Source organism: Heliangelus exortis, chromosome 14 (assembly GCF_036169615.1).
Source record: "Heliangelus exortis chromosome 14, bHelExo1.hap1, whole genome shotgun sequence".
NCBI lineage: Eukaryota > Metazoa > Chordata > Aves > Apodiformes > Trochilidae > Heliangelus > Heliangelus exortis.
Window position 1 is genome coordinate 12482615 of NC_092435.1, and position 13537 is coordinate 12496151.

General features: G+C 42.5%; 1 protein-coding gene and 1 long non-coding RNA gene across 3 annotated transcripts; one reads left to right on the top strand and one right to left on the bottom strand.

The window, feature by feature from the left end:
* Positions 1–717: 717 nt before the first annotated feature.
* Positions 718–9813, top strand: ESX1 (ESX homeobox 1). Of its 2 annotated transcripts, XM_071757672.1 has the most exons (5): positions 736–890; positions 963–1155; positions 1240–1285; positions 6928–7214; positions 8465–9813. In XM_071757672.1, the coding sequence occupies exons 1-5, from the start codon at positions 791–793 to the stop codon at positions 8688–8690; spliced, it is 852 nt and encodes a 283-aa protein (XP_071613773.1). In that variant the 5' UTR covers positions 736–790; the 3' UTR covers positions 8691–9813. The 2 variants fall into 2 exon arrangements, with proteins under 2 accessions (XP_071613774.1, XP_071613773.1); XM_071757673.1 differs by lacking the exon at positions 8465–9813 and having other exon boundaries at positions 718–890; positions 7064–7155.
* Positions 3329–12658, bottom strand: LOC139802491 (uncharacterized). The gene is made up of 3 exons (XR_011728659.1): positions 12141–12658; positions 7441–7628; positions 3329–3584 (listed from the first exon to the last, which is right to left on the bottom strand). It is a non-coding gene; the product is annotated as an uncharacterized lncRNA (long non-coding RNA).
* Positions 12659–13537: the final 879 nt, after the last annotated feature.

Below are 13537 nucleotides of genomic sequence, written 5' to 3' on the forward strand. Positions count from 1 at the left end.
TGTAAGACTCTAGAAACTGGTATTTTATTCTCATCCCCCCAAGACCTAGACCTCAGGATCAAGTCATCCAGTTGTCTAATTTATACCAGTCTCTGGCAATACAGTTAGCAAGGTCACATAACTGCTGGGAATCTGTGTAGGACATGGTTTGCAGACCTCCTTTTGAGGAATCATTGCTGTAAGAGCAGCAATAACATAATTCCAGCAGAAGCACTAAAGATCTCCAGCAAAAAAAAGGCTCAGCCTTCTCTGTTTTTGTGCATTTTCGTCAGCACACAGCACTTTGCAATGTCATTCTTCAAGAGCTGAATCCAAGAAGTTTAACGGAGCAATGGAGAGCCAAACCTTGGTGACCCTTCTGGGCCAGCAAGCGAGTTTCCCCTCCCATGCTCCCTTCTCCGTGGCAGTGCAGACGAGCCCCGACCCCGCAAAAGTTCTGGACGGGCCGGACAAGGCTCTCCCGCATCCCGGAGGGCACCGGCACAACTTCAGCGAAAGCCGCTCTAAACCCGCACCCTCGCCATCGGACTTTTCAAAGTTACCGCCGGCCGGCCCGCCTGCGGGGAGGAGAGCTGTGCGGGGCGGTTCGGCCCAAGGGGCAGCCCCGACCGGGCGGTTCCCTGCCCGCCCGCCGGCCCGGGGGGAGCCTCCGCGGGCCCGGCCCCTGCGCGTCCCACCCCCGGCCTGACGCCAGCGCGCTAATGAAATGCTAATGCCGGGGCGCGGAACCGGGCGCTGCCCGCGCCGATAAAACCCGTGGCAGCGCGGTGCAGGGACCCTGCCCGCCGCCATGCAGAGCGCGGCCCCCGCCGCCCCTCCGGCTCTGCACCTCCTCACCTCCTACTTCATCGACAGCATCCTGAGCCGGGGCCCGGCGGCGGGGCGGCACGGTGAGGGCCGGCGGGGCCGGCGGCGGGACGCTCCCCGCTGGCCCCGGTAACTCTCCGCTTCTCTCCCTCCAGGCGAGGAGCGCCCGGTGCCGCCGCCACGGCCCGTCCGGGTGCGAGCCCCCGCGGAGGCTCCGGCGGCGGGCGGAGAAGCGGCGGGACCGCTGAAGAGGAAGCAGCGGCGGTACCGCACCACGTTCAGCACCTTCCAGCTGGAAGAGCTGGAACGCGCCTTCCGCAAGTCCCACTACCCCGACGTGTTCACCAGGTAGCGGCGGGAGAGGGCGGGCGGAGGGGCCGGGCCGGGGCGGCGGTGAGGCAGCGCGGCGGCTAACGGTGTGCTGCCCCGCAGAGAGGAGCTGGCCCTGCGCCTGGACCTGACCGAAGCCCGAGTGCAGGTGAGTGAGCGGGGCCGCCGCGCCCGTCGAGCCGCTGAGTTGCGGGAGATGCTGCTGCCTCCCGCCGCCGTCTCCCCCGGGGACGGGGCCGGTTCCAGGCGGGCCCGCAGCAACTCTTGGGAACAGCGCTGATGGAGAAGGGAATGGCGGAAGGGGGACACGCAGGAGTTGGGGGGTGCCCTCTGCACCCCTCCAGCCTCCCTGAGTTCTTAAAGGACGCAGAAACTGGGAGCTCAGCGACGGGAAAGCAAAGAACGTCTCTACCTTCACAGGGTGCACTTCACACTCTCGTCTGCTGCCGGTTTCTTGGGTCTCAAGGCAGGAAGTGTCGCTTGAGTTTCGATGTTATTTTAAAAATCAGTAGGTTTACAGCAAGTGAGGGGTTCTGCGGGGCAGCCTCAGTTATTCACCCAGGCTTCAGAGCAGCTTACACTCCTTTCTTGCTCTATCTTAGCTCGGTGCGAGTCGTGCTTCTAAATGACTGGATAAAATAAAGAAAAGATTAATTTGACATTTGTAAGACAGCCAGGCACCGTCCAGGAAAATTTTAGGGGTTAGGTGGACTGTAATAATTGCAACACCACCCACAGAATTTCAGCATACAGAAACAGACACTGCCTTGTAACCTGCAGGTTTCTTAGTCCAGAAAAGAGCCTAGTAGCTTTTCCTGACTTTAAGCACTCATACCTAACAACTTCTCTTAGGAAGCAGTTTATTTTATATCTTGTCTAAACTAGAAATCCTTTTTTATCAAAAAACAGTAGATTTTTTTTTTAATTGTCTCAAAAGGTGTGAAGGCTTTCAGAGTATTTTTAAGCTCAAAATGCCGATTGTACCGAATTTGGCTTGTGCTGTACATGAGACACTGACTGAATTACAGCTCCAGCACAGCTCTGGGTGTGAGCATACCTGTGAAAGACTAAGAACTGATGCAGCTGCTCAAGGGGACAGCCCTACTCACTCTTGCAAAGCTTTGTTACCCCTTGAGGCCAGATGCTTTCTCACAGATGTCATTACTTCAGTCACTGAATTTGCAATGGTTTGCTAGCTAACATCTGTGAAGCTATAAGGTTTTTAGCTTTTCTTAGCATGCACCATCTTCAGAACAGTAGAAACGAATGGTACCTCATAACTGACTCATCTTCAGAGTACCCTGATGTACTTTTTATCTCTCTTTTGTGGACTTGGAGGAAATTCTGTGCCCTCGTCTCTCCCTAGTACCAACAATCCCTAAAATTTTTGGTAACTGAAATACTCCAGTCAATAACACACATGACATCTGCAGGGGAAAAGGACATGAGTGAAAAGCTGTTAACTTACCTGATACTGTCACATTCTCTTGGTGGAGCACTTGCTCTGCAGTCCATTTGACCTATGAAGACATCCTGTAATTGAGGATGATTGAGAGGAAGTCTTCTCCTAATAACTCATCTAAAATAAACTGAAATGTTTAGGTTTCATGGAGTCAAAAAGGAATGAACAAGCAGAATAGCAGAGCTGATGCATCCCCAGTGGATGGAGGGAACAGCAGAATGCTGTTCCTTGCATCTCCTTATCAAATCCTAACACAATCTCCTGGGCACAAGCACAGTCAGCACAGTTTGCTTAGAACCACAGTGCCTCTGTCTGTGTGTGTGCTCTTGTCCTGTGACAGATGAGAAACAACTTAGCCTGGAGGGCAGGGGATGCATAGGAACAGCTGCTGTGTAGATGGTGATGCACTGTACTTAACGAGCTATCAGAATTCCCAAATACTTGTCCCATACTCCCATGCTGATTGTTGCTCTGATCGGTGTCCTGTGTACCATGAAGATTTCCATTCCTCTCCCATGGTACCTGTCTAAACCAGCTGACATAAAAAGTGGAATAATTTTATTCACTCAAGTGTAAACCTAGGAAACTAACCTCACCAAATGCAATCAGACCATTTCTTCACCTTGGTTTGTTGTCAAATTGAGGTTTTCTCTGGGGAGAACCCTCCATCAACCAGATGGAAAGGGAAGAGGTAACTACATTGTCCTTCATCCTTGCATTAAAAAAAAAAAAATTGGCTGTGAATGTATTCTCATTTCAGCATCACTTCAAAGAGATCCCCCACCCACCCAATCAACCTTCATTGTTTGCTTGTTTAGAGGAGGGGAGATGGCAGCAAAAATCTTTGTGTTCTTCCTTACCTTGGGGAGGGGGTAGTCTGAGAGTCTGCAAAGCTCTTTCCTCATCTGAAGCTACTCTGGAGTGCTCTTAAGTAGCATTTGCATCTTTTGTTGCCATTCCACTTCCAATAATTCATACTTTTAGGCTGGAAGTAAAATAAGAAAAAGATAAAGGAATATTTTATTTTCTTAATGTGAGGAGTGAAACAATACTTGGGTATTTCAGTACCACAAAATGCATCAGTGTTAAAACCTTACTTACAAATATAACTCATCTAAACATCCTTGTCACACGTTGATCATGATCCTGCAGCAGAAACAACACAGCCACATCCATGTGTCTTTTTATCATAGTTTGGTATTAGGACACATCTGTACAGGAAACTGCAGAAAGCAAGCTCTTGAATTTTACATGCATACCTTTTTCTTTTAAAAAAAACTAAATGTCTTTAGGTTAGATACGTGTGGTTCTAATAATTACAAAAATAATCTGGATAATACTTAGCATACAATTCAAACTTGATAGTTTAAATCTCATATTTGAGTATTAAGTAACAATTATTTTTTTCTAAAGTATTTTATCACTGATATTACAGTCACACTATAAAAAATTTAAGACTGGTATAGCAGTTTCTCTTATGTTTAGTTTGGCACTTCAGATGTATCTGAAAATAGATTAAAAGCAAGTTATGCCTTTTATTGGAAGCAAAGGAAAACTGCTTAACAAAAGGTTCAGGATGACTAATCTGAATGTTAATGACTGTAATGTACCTACTAAATTTTGATAGCTGTTTGTCATGTCAGTGTCAGGTATAAGAGATGCCTTTGCCCCTTTTATCACTTGCATTGATGAGTTTATACCAGCAAGGAACTGCAAGCCAGTTTTTCTTTTCTAAATATAATAATTTAGCTACCTGTGCTGGTATTTCCTTCTGGTTTGATAAATACAAAATTTGAGAGGTGACTAAGTAAATTTGGTTGTAAACCTCAAGTCACCTGTAACATTAAAAATGTTATTTTGTAGTCAAAGTGCACATCTGAATGATCAAACGGATTCATTTTAGGACAGAAAAAGCAGGCATCTCATTTTGTGTCTCATCATAGGCTTCTTTATGAAGAACAAGCTGGAAGAACAATGCTGAGATTTAGTAAGGAAATCAATACCTGTGCAGCATTTGTTTTATCCTCTTTAGGAAAGGCTTTATGTGCAGTGTAAGACAGTTCAGTGGCTTTTTAATTGGATGTTATTTTCACAGAAAACTCTTAACACCTTTGAGTGGGTGGTCTTCTGTGAGAGCTCAGCTAAGCTCCACTTACAAATATTTGGGACTACTGGTTAACAGTGATTTAAAGACATCTGATCCCAGTAATTGAGTTAATTTTTCTAACCAGACCCCTGTCTTGGACTAACACAGACCAAGTGTCCTCACTGTCATGCAGGCATAGCTGTTTGGTGTTTCACTGGTTTCACTACAAATCTGATCATTTTAAGCCTGTGGTTGCTAGAGAAATCACCAAAATGAAATTTTTCTTAAATAAAAATTAAAGTTCTGATGTTCTGACTTTCCTAAGGGCACATTCCTCTGACTGCCTGCACAGTGAGACAATCTGAATTTTTGAATTTCAATCTGTGAGCATGCATAACCTGAGGGGTATGAAACCCCCCTCTGGGTGTAAAGATAATTATATGCAATGAGAGGACTATAGTAATTCCTCAGCTGGCTTCTGAGAACCCCATATACTCTTTGGAAGATTAAATTGTTACTGACACATAGGGAATGAGATCCAACTGGGGACAGCAAGGCTGTGGCTCTACAGCCTCTTGGTTTGGCTGCCAGCTCTCTGGTGTGCAGAAGGCTTTGCTTCCAAACATTATTCCTTAAGCACCTAAAGGTAAGTCACATCCCTGGAAATGGTTCTATGTCTGAGATTAAAGCAAGCAGTGAAACTGGAAACACCCAAAACCTGATTTTTAGATGTTAGAAATGTAAAACTCATTGAGAACGTTTTTGACAGAAATATAATTCCAACTATAAAAGTAACTATTAAAAAAATTCCATTAAAATTTCTGCATCTAACATTTGTTTCATAATACAGTTTTCTATATAATTTTACTACTTCAGAAATACTAATACAAAAGGAATAACTATTTTTAGCACCTCTAGTAATGTTTTTTGAGATTTGGATTTTTTGCAATTTCATTTTATGATTTTTCCTTGTTCTAGTGACTTTGATAGATTCTTATTATGAAGTTATGTACATTGTCTGGCAAAATATCCTAATCATTAAGGTTTACCTTTGTCCTAAGTCAGAAGTAAATTTCAGAAAGCCATAATTCTGTACAGGACAGATGCTGGTCTTTCTAACAACTCTTGTTCCTTGTGTTCCTCTACTAAATATTGAATCCTGATTAGAGCACTCAGGTTTTATACCTAGAATGGGCTTACAGGCAGCTCACTGAATTTCAACAGGACTGCTGAATGAGGTTGTGGGCCACAGATAATAATTTTTTTCCAAATCCTCTGCAGCTACAAGAGCTGAGCAGCTGAGCACATTTAGATGTGGAGTGTTCAACCTAGGCAACACCCACTTTGAAATCCATGCTTTAGGTTTTCTCTCCCTTGTTTTAGAGCTGATGCTCTTCAGGCCACTCTCTGCTACCATCCTGGGGCTGAAAGGTTCTGCTCAGTGGATGCTGAAGTGAATACCTGTGAAGAGTCAGTTTGCTGACCTATAAATTTGATTGACTAAAGTCTTCAAAAACTTACATAATGGGCTAAAATAATGAGTAGTGTCAGGCCTGAAGAGCCCATACACTGAACAGCTTACTACACAAACCCAATACTAGCTGAAGCCCCTTTAGGAACAGCTTGGTACCTTGTTCTAACATCACTTACTAGATTTTAGTATTGTTTTTCATTGCAATTTAGTTAACCACTTTCATGTAACTACATTCTATTTGCATCCTGGTAGATAACAACAGCTTCTCATTTTACTTGCAAATCTTCTGTATAAAAATGTATGGTCCAGCTATCAAGATATAAAACACACCTCCATGTAGTTGGCCTGGTTACTCTTACAATCATGATGAAGTTGCATCCTGAGGTGTCTGTAGAGAAATAGCCACCTCTTGAATGGCTCTGTAGAAACTTGAAATTTAATTTACAATCACAATAGCTTATGAAAGAAAGAATGATGATTTTTAATAACCAATCATGAGTTCTCATCTTATAGGTTTATATATTATAATGGCTTTAAAACATATGGGTCTGTTCAGTCAGAGCTGAGAGTCGTCAAATTAACAATATTTATAAGTGATTTATTTCTTAATAAACCCACTAAGGCATTTTTGAATGTATCTTTAATACTGAATAAGTGTTTCTTGTTTGAACAGTATCTATTTTGCCACCTGTGTCACTGCATGCAGTAGAAGCTGGTAAGAAAGTGCAGAGTAAGTTCAGCTAATGCCTGTATAATTTCTTATTGAAGGTCTGGTTCCAAAACAGAAGGGCAAAGTGGAGGAAACGTGAAAAAAATGAAATTCTGGGGACTGTTCCAGGAATCTCCTTAACGCACCCACTTGGTCTATTTTTGGATGTTCCACTGAATCATTCTCCCCTCCTAGATCACACCTGGAGGTCAATGCCTCTCTCAACACTGGCTGTGCCATCCATGTCTCCAGCCTTTAATCCTTCAACCTTAGGGCCATTTGGCCTCAGCAGCCTTACTTGGACTTCTCTCTTCAGAAATCCCATTTTAAATCCACATTTTGGAAGGTATAGAGTTCAATTTTCTTTTTTCTAAATTTCAAAACTGTTTTAAAATGCTGCATTTTTATTAGTCTGATACTCGCATGGTCTCAATAAAAAGTGCTCCCATAGATAGCAAACTTATTAAAATGGGGTTGGTTCACTTGATCAGGCATAGCAAGATTTATTTTAAGTCAAGCTAGTAAAAACTCAACATGTAATTGCTGTTTGTAGAACAGTTGTGCATACTTACTGAAATGTTGGTCTTGTAGAACTTTAGACTTCACAGACTGCTGTAATCTTGCTGGCTCCAGCTCCATCCTTATCTCAGAGACTGACACAGATTATACACCATAAATATGTGACTGCAGACAGCCGTGGCTTGTAGGTGATTTGACAGAATAAAGACATTTCTTCTCAGGAGACCAGGGGCCTGGCTACCTACATTGCAGGAGAGAGACAGAGAGAAATGAATGAGTTTTACATGTCCTGCTAATAGCCAGTCCTTTTCTCTCAGCAGGTGATGCCCTCTCAACACTTGGAGCAAGCCTGCTTTCCTTTCTCCATAGTCAGACACCTCAAACTCCAGAAATTCATCCAGCTGAACCTGCTGTCTGGGCTTTCATGCCTGGCAGCCTGAAATTGCCAGCAAAATGCTGCTGCCACTCTAGTGCACCCCATAAGGCAGCAGAAAATCGTGTGTGTAGTGTGTGTGTATACATAGAATAGGTATGAAGATACATATATTAAAAAAAAAAAATAGCACACTCTTCTGCTGAAATTACAGCCTGTATCATAATTCCATGTTAACTGACAGGCAGACAAATGCAGCTTTCCACGTGACATAACTTGTCTGAACAAATTGGCTGCATAAACAGCCACATAAATTTTATGAGGTGGTTTATTGCTTTCACAGAACAGGCTGATCTACAGCATCCAAGGTTTGTTTAGAAAGGATTTAGCATTAAAAGTTAAGCAAGTGGTTGCCATTCTAGGTATCTGCATGCCATATCTGCTCCTCTCATTTTTAGTTAAAAGTGTTTGGATTTCTTTGGAATGGGATTTTTTGGGGTGGTTTTTTTTTGGTTTTGTGGGTTTTTTAAGGGCAATTGGCAAAACCAATACACATTCTGGAAAACAAAATGTCACTTTGGATGAAATTGGAAATTTTGGCACATTTTCTCCTAATCTTTGGGCGGGGGGAGCTGCAACTCAGTACGTACTTGCTCTCCAAAACAATTCTTAATTTGGATAATATTGACTTCTTTCAAATACAGGTTTCTCAATGCTTTAAATCCTCTCATGACAACAGCTTCAGTAGTAGTGAAAGCTCCTGGACCCCCGTCAGACCCTGCTCTTACTGCCTTCACTGATCCAGCAGCAGCTGAAAGGAAAACCTCAAGCATTGCAGCACTGAGACTCAAAGCCAAAGTACATTCAGCACAAATCCCTCAATTAAACCTCATCTCCAGTCTTGCAAACACTAACAAAGAACTTTGTTAGGAGCTCTCCCACAGACTGCAGCCACAGAGAGGGAAGTGAATGCCTTCTCCAATAAGCAGCTCCTGTTAGAGACACATTTTAAAAAAAAGAAAGAACCCACACACACAGAGCTGTAGTTCCTCCGTCTCCAGTAACAGACTGCAAGGAAACAACCCTGTTAGAAATTGGTTTCCTTCATTGCAACATAAAATCAGGTAGTGAATTGGCTTGTCTGATTTCTGACACTACAGAAATAGAAGCTGGAACTATCCTTGTAATTCAGGCTAACTCAAATCTGAAGCTTTGAAATCCCCAAAGTCACCAGATGGTAGCCCAAAGGTTTGAAATTCTTTGTAGGAATAACTTATGTTTTCTAAGCAATTTTTAACTCTCTTCTCAGGAGGAACTCTTACATGCAGTACTTGAGACATAAGAATCTGTACAGTTATTAACTTTGAGACCATGCTTCATGTTGAAGTGCAGATGCCAGTGAAATCTCCCATTTTAGACTGGCAGAAACAAGATGGGGACTATTTTCATTAGAGGCTTTTGAGTCTGAACTAGGTTTGTATGGAGTACTTTGGTTCAAACTAAAAAAGACAAAGTTTTCTTTATGTTCAGGGTGACAGTGTTTTAATAACTAAAGAAGTTTAACCTTTACCTATGAAAACTATATCCTGTGGAAGTAGGTTCCCAATGTGCAGTAAATTGTGTGTAATTCTCTATGTATATACATATTAATAAGTAGATCATAGCTGTAAATATGAGGTCACTGAATACTTTTATCATGATTACTGGCCCATCTTAGCAGACCAGTAAGTTGCATTTCCAGACATTTCATGCCTTGAATAGATTCAGAATTTAAGGGAAAACTAAATGTGAAGTGTAACATCCTTCCTTGGACTGATATTGGGAAACAGATGCCTTGTCTACAGGTCAAAATCCTGGGCTCCCTTTCTGGCCTCACACAGGTCCTTTTAAAGTTTTTGATGAACTGGGACATGGGACTGAGAACAAGTATTTCATCTATAGATCTAATGCTTTACTGTAAAGTGAGGGTAAGTCCTATCCTCCTCTTGCCACTTACTTGCCTACCTCACAGGGCTGTTGTGAGGGCTGATTAAACAACCATGACTCCATGCAAGTGGCAGAGTTATACAAGTGCTAATTGTTGGTTAGCAATTACAAAAGAAAGGCCAACAGCAGCCTACACATGAAGATTTCCCACACCTCTAAGAGTGGTCCAAGCAAGCTCTGTTCCTTGGGTTGATGGGACAACATGGAACTGTTCTACTGATACTGCCTTGTTCCTCAGACACTTACATTGACACTGAAAATATTTCACATGTTTTAGAATTAATTTCTTAAAGCATCTGTGATACTACTCTTAAGACCACATGAATGTTTTCAAGGATAGAATTTTGAGGGCAGAGCTCCAGAGGTGCTTCTGGAGACACCTCTAAGCTGGTTGTTAGCAACAGGACAGAGAAGGCAGTTTGCTGCATCAGATCAATTTCCCATTTCCTCTGAAATACCAACAGCTTTGACTGTTCTTGAGTATTTCTGGGTTCATAAACCTCACTGCTAGCACAGGTAAGAGAAGGGGATATTCTTCTGTTGGGAGAAGCCAGGAACCACAAGTTATTGCTAGGCCTGCAGTGTGGGTCAAGCAGCAGGAGACTTTGGAAGTGATGTAACCAGGACCTCTCAGACAAAGTTTGAGTGTGTTTCTTCCACAACAGCTATTCACTTCCACCCATCCACTCTAAAGGCCCAGACTGCCAACTGGCAGCACAACACAGTAGCCACTCAAGCGCTGAGTGTTCCAAATTAACCTTTTAAGTAGGTTAATGGCTTGAAAACTGCCATTACACAACTCGTGGTCTATTCTGGATAAGCTGCTGTGGCATCTTTCTTTGCCATCACTGTCTCTCTTTGCAATGCAAGGAGGTTCTGCAGGAATGGAGACTGTGACACCATTTCATTTAAAGTAGCAGAAACTGTTGTGCGTTTTCCACGAGCCATTCAGAAAAGAATTTGCAATACAAGTAAAACCTAGGTATTTTTGCCAAATTATATTCCTAGACAAATTCACCAGCCTGTGAAAAATAACTGCTGAAGGCTGCTTTAATACCTTGCATGAAATAATAGGTCCTATGTAATCATCAAAATCTTCATTGACTGCAGGGCTGCAGAGACCTCACTCAAGGGGTGGGGAAGCCAGATTCACAAGCTAAAATTTCTTTGTTTCCCCCAGTTACATCAAAGATAACTTCCATCTCTCAGCAAAGTTTTTCCAATAGCTATGGACAGCAACCATTTCAGGGACAGCAGCCAACAAGGAGCTGAGTAACTTCACACATTTGCACTGTAACACCAGAGCTGGGAGCCTCCACCCAGCACACAGCCACTTCACAGCATCCTGGGAACTGCAGGGTTGGACAACAGCTCCTAAACCCTTGCCAAATTGATTGGTGTTGCTTTTTCCTTTTTCTTAGAAGAGGGCACCCTTCCTCCAGGACAATCCTCCCTCTCTTAATGCAGCCACAGCCAAGGAGCTGCTGGGCACCACTTCCCTGCCACCGCGGGCTGAGGTCTCTGCTCCCCCTGACACTGTCACCCTGAGGCAGGGACACTCTCAGCTTTGCTGCATATTTAATGCACATCCCTGTAGCTTCAAGGTGCTGTGTCCTAGCTGATCCATGACAGAATTGCAAAGGTACATACACAACCTCTTTTGTTACATTACTGATCAAACAGGAGCCACTGTTCCTCTGCCATCTGGGCACAAGGTGGTGGCTGCAATCGTTTCCCAGTGGGCACAGCTACAGAACACAGGTTATTGATGTTTCATCTGGTTTTAGTTTGAAATGCAGAGGTTTTCTATAAGCTGATTTCACTTTTTCTGAGTCCTTCTGAGAGTCCTTCTGAGAAATTTCCATTCTTTCATAGGAACTGAAAAGCCAGCTGTGAATGCTAATGATATTAAGAAAATAAATATGCAGGACAACACCTGGAATCAACTTAGGAACCAGAGTGCATCTGTAACCAATACTTTTAGTGTTAATTATTAATGTCTTTTAACAAAATATCACACCAAGAGAGGAGAAGATTTACTTATTCAGAAACAATCCTCTATTTTAAATTTAAATAAAGAGGGTTAATTACAAGCTGTTATGGACATAGCATAAAAATTACATTTTAAAAAATTTCAGGGTGCATTTAACCAAAAACCCTTCAGCCCAGTTTCATAACTACACATGGGTAATCACTCTTACCATGAACCAAACAGGGAAATCTACTTTCCTAGCTTTTCTCAGGGCAATGAGGAGAGCAGCATCCCACATTCTAAATAGGCCAGCTATTTTACAGAGAGTTTCTCACACTGAACGTTTCAAACATTTCCCAGAACTTTATCTTGCCTTATGCACTAAATTCTTCAGTCCTAATTTAGGCAAAGCCTGTACTGACCTGGATTAAGACTGCAGGATTTGACCTTATGCCTCTATTCTGAATAAAAAAGGGTTGCAGCCTAATTCTTCTCTGGGCAACACCATAGTTGGTTTCCTGGCATAGGTTTCAACTGAAGCAGGCCTGGGTGCCTGGTTGCTTTATTGGGTTTGGTTTTCCTGAAAGAAAAAATGTTGGGGAGGATTTTCAAAGCAGCACAGAAGATCTGAATACTCCCCACCACCCCCATTGACTTCCTACACCCTCTAGCCTACTGTGAAAAAAAAGTCAATCTCCAAATAAACTTCATGACATTCCCCTCCATGTCACAGCTTTTAGGGTGGTGGGTTTTGTTTCTGGAAGATTCTGGTGCCTCTGCAATAAAAGTTCACAAATATTGTTATTGGTGTGTTCACATTTGGCTAAGTTGTCAGGATTTTTTCAGTTTGTTCTCTGCCCCAAGTTCAGTTCTGATAACAGAGGATGTTGGGTAAATTTCCATACTTCCAATGACATCATCAGAACCTTGCCTACAAAGAAAGAGCAATTTTGTTGGGGGGGGGGAGGAGAATAATAGGCCAGGTGTTTGAAGAAAAGACAAAGAAACAAGCACAGTAGGGTGTTCTGACTCACAAATCTGTATTGAGGAAGAAGTATTCATGAAGAAAATTAATTTAAGAAGTATGAAAGTTCAGGTTTTGAGCCCATAAGTTCCTTTCAAAATCAGATTAGTGATTAAAAACTTTTTTAGTCTAGCAATCTCTTAAACAATTAGCACAGTAATTGGAAAGGGACTACAAATTCAAATCTAGATGGACATAAAAGAGTTTCCCCATAGAGCTTTGCCTTGGTTTTGTGGGTAACAGGCATGCACCTGCCTTTACCATTACTGGGGTTGAAATGCTGAAGAAGTGCTCTGAATAGGGATATAAATGACCCAATCAGTAATGCCATACAAATTACTTAATTCATGTAAAGTAGAAGTAATTGTATTGATTATGAATGTGTGAGTGACTCCTTTATTTCAAGTTACACAAGATGTAAACCACCAGCTTGCAATGGGGATCTCACTGCAAAAGTTGTCAACTACGGGGTGGTAATGCTACTTTTTTCCTTATTCTGAACAACTGTTCTGGTTTGAACAGTCCAAATGCACTGTGCCACATGAAAATAGAGATCTGCTGATCTGATCTAAACCAGGTAAAGAATTTCCTTGTAAAAATTCTTCTCTCCTCCCCCCAGTTAATAATTTTGCTCCACTTGTTCGTCCTGCAAAAGATGCCTGAAATCAAAAGAAGGGAAAAAGATTCCCCAAACTTCAGAAGTTTTTTCCCAAAGCAGAATTTTTTTTCTTTCTGTTACTGAGATTTTTAGCAACTTGTTCATTTTCAGCCCTGTCATTAAATGCAATGCATAAC

What these genes read in the sequence shown, in the direction of transcription:
- ESX1 (XM_071757672.1), top strand. Translation starts at nt 791, where the DNA reads ATGCAGAGCGCGGCCCCCGCCGCCCCTCCGGCTCTGCACCTCCTCACC. An exon ending in TGACCGAAGCCCGAGTGCAG is followed by an intron (nt 1,286 to 6,927) that starts GTGAGTGAGCGG and finishes TTCTTATTGAAG; the next exon opens with GTCTGGTTCCAAAACAGAAG. An exon ending in TTAAATCCACATTTTGGAAG is followed by an intron (nt 7,215 to 8,464) that starts GTATAGAGTTCA and finishes TTTCAAATACAG; the next exon opens with GTTTCTCAATGCTTTAAATC.